The 776-nt window shown below is 40.6% G+C and overlaps 1 protein-coding gene across 1 annotated transcript in view; it reads left to right on the plus strand.

Moving 5' to 3' along the window:
• Positions 1-776, plus strand: part of LOC118422836 (monoacylglycerol lipase abhd6-A-like) — a gene marked incomplete at its 5' end in the record, with an annotated part of 3676 nt that continues 2900 nt past the window's right edge. The window contains 2 exon segments of the mRNA XM_035830619.1: positions 1-102; positions 665-776. Coding sequence (XP_035686512.1) covers positions 1-102; positions 665-776 — 214 coding nt within the window.

Below are 776 nucleotides of genomic sequence, written 5' to 3' on the forward strand. Positions count from 1 at the left end.
TGCACCAGTCCTGCTGGCTGGAGGGGGTACACTGGTGTCTGTAGCTGCTGCGCTGTTCGTGTACTATCTCCGTCCTGCTTACATACTCATCCTACTCAGATGGTTAGCCCTCAGACCATTTTTTTTTATAAAATACCTTATAGTTAGTATACATGTATGTAAAGAGTTTGAAAGGGCTATGGCTGAGGCAGTTCAGGATGTTCCTATCAAATAAGAACTTTTTTGGCACTATTGACAGGATGTTGAATTTCTCTTCTGATACTGTTGTGATTAAAACGATATTATAAGTCTAAGAATGCTACATACCCCGGTACTAGTATCATAATCTTCTAGTATGCAGTGGAATGTCAATAATTGATTTGCTATCCTTTAGGTAATAATAGTAATATGCATATGGGAATTGAGAGTAAGTGAGTGTGTGAGTGAGTGAGTGTGTGGGTAAAGGAGAGTGAGTACACTTAAGAGGGCATTCATGCATTTTCTGACGATTTCTTCATTCCAGGGCCATATGTAGATTATTCTGTGGCAAAACATAGCGACCTGTCATATTTACTCATCAAAACATACTGTATTTCAGTAGATTATAAACTCCTTCGTGTGTTTTCCTGTGTTTTCCGGTAAAAAGGCTGACCGGGCATTCATGTACTTGTCCCTTATGATGCAGGTACAATGTGTGGAAGACAGGTTTCAAGATCAAGTTCATTAAGGCAGCAGGAAGACAGATTGGATACATGGAACGAGGACAGCCGAAGGAAGGGGAGCCTTCCATGTTGTTC

Source organism: Branchiostoma floridae, chromosome 9 (genome assembly GCF_000003815.2).
Source record: "Branchiostoma floridae strain S238N-H82 chromosome 9, Bfl_VNyyK, whole genome shotgun sequence".
In the NCBI taxonomy this organism is placed as follows: domain Eukaryota; kingdom Metazoa; phylum Chordata; class Leptocardii; order Amphioxiformes; family Branchiostomatidae; genus Branchiostoma; species Branchiostoma floridae.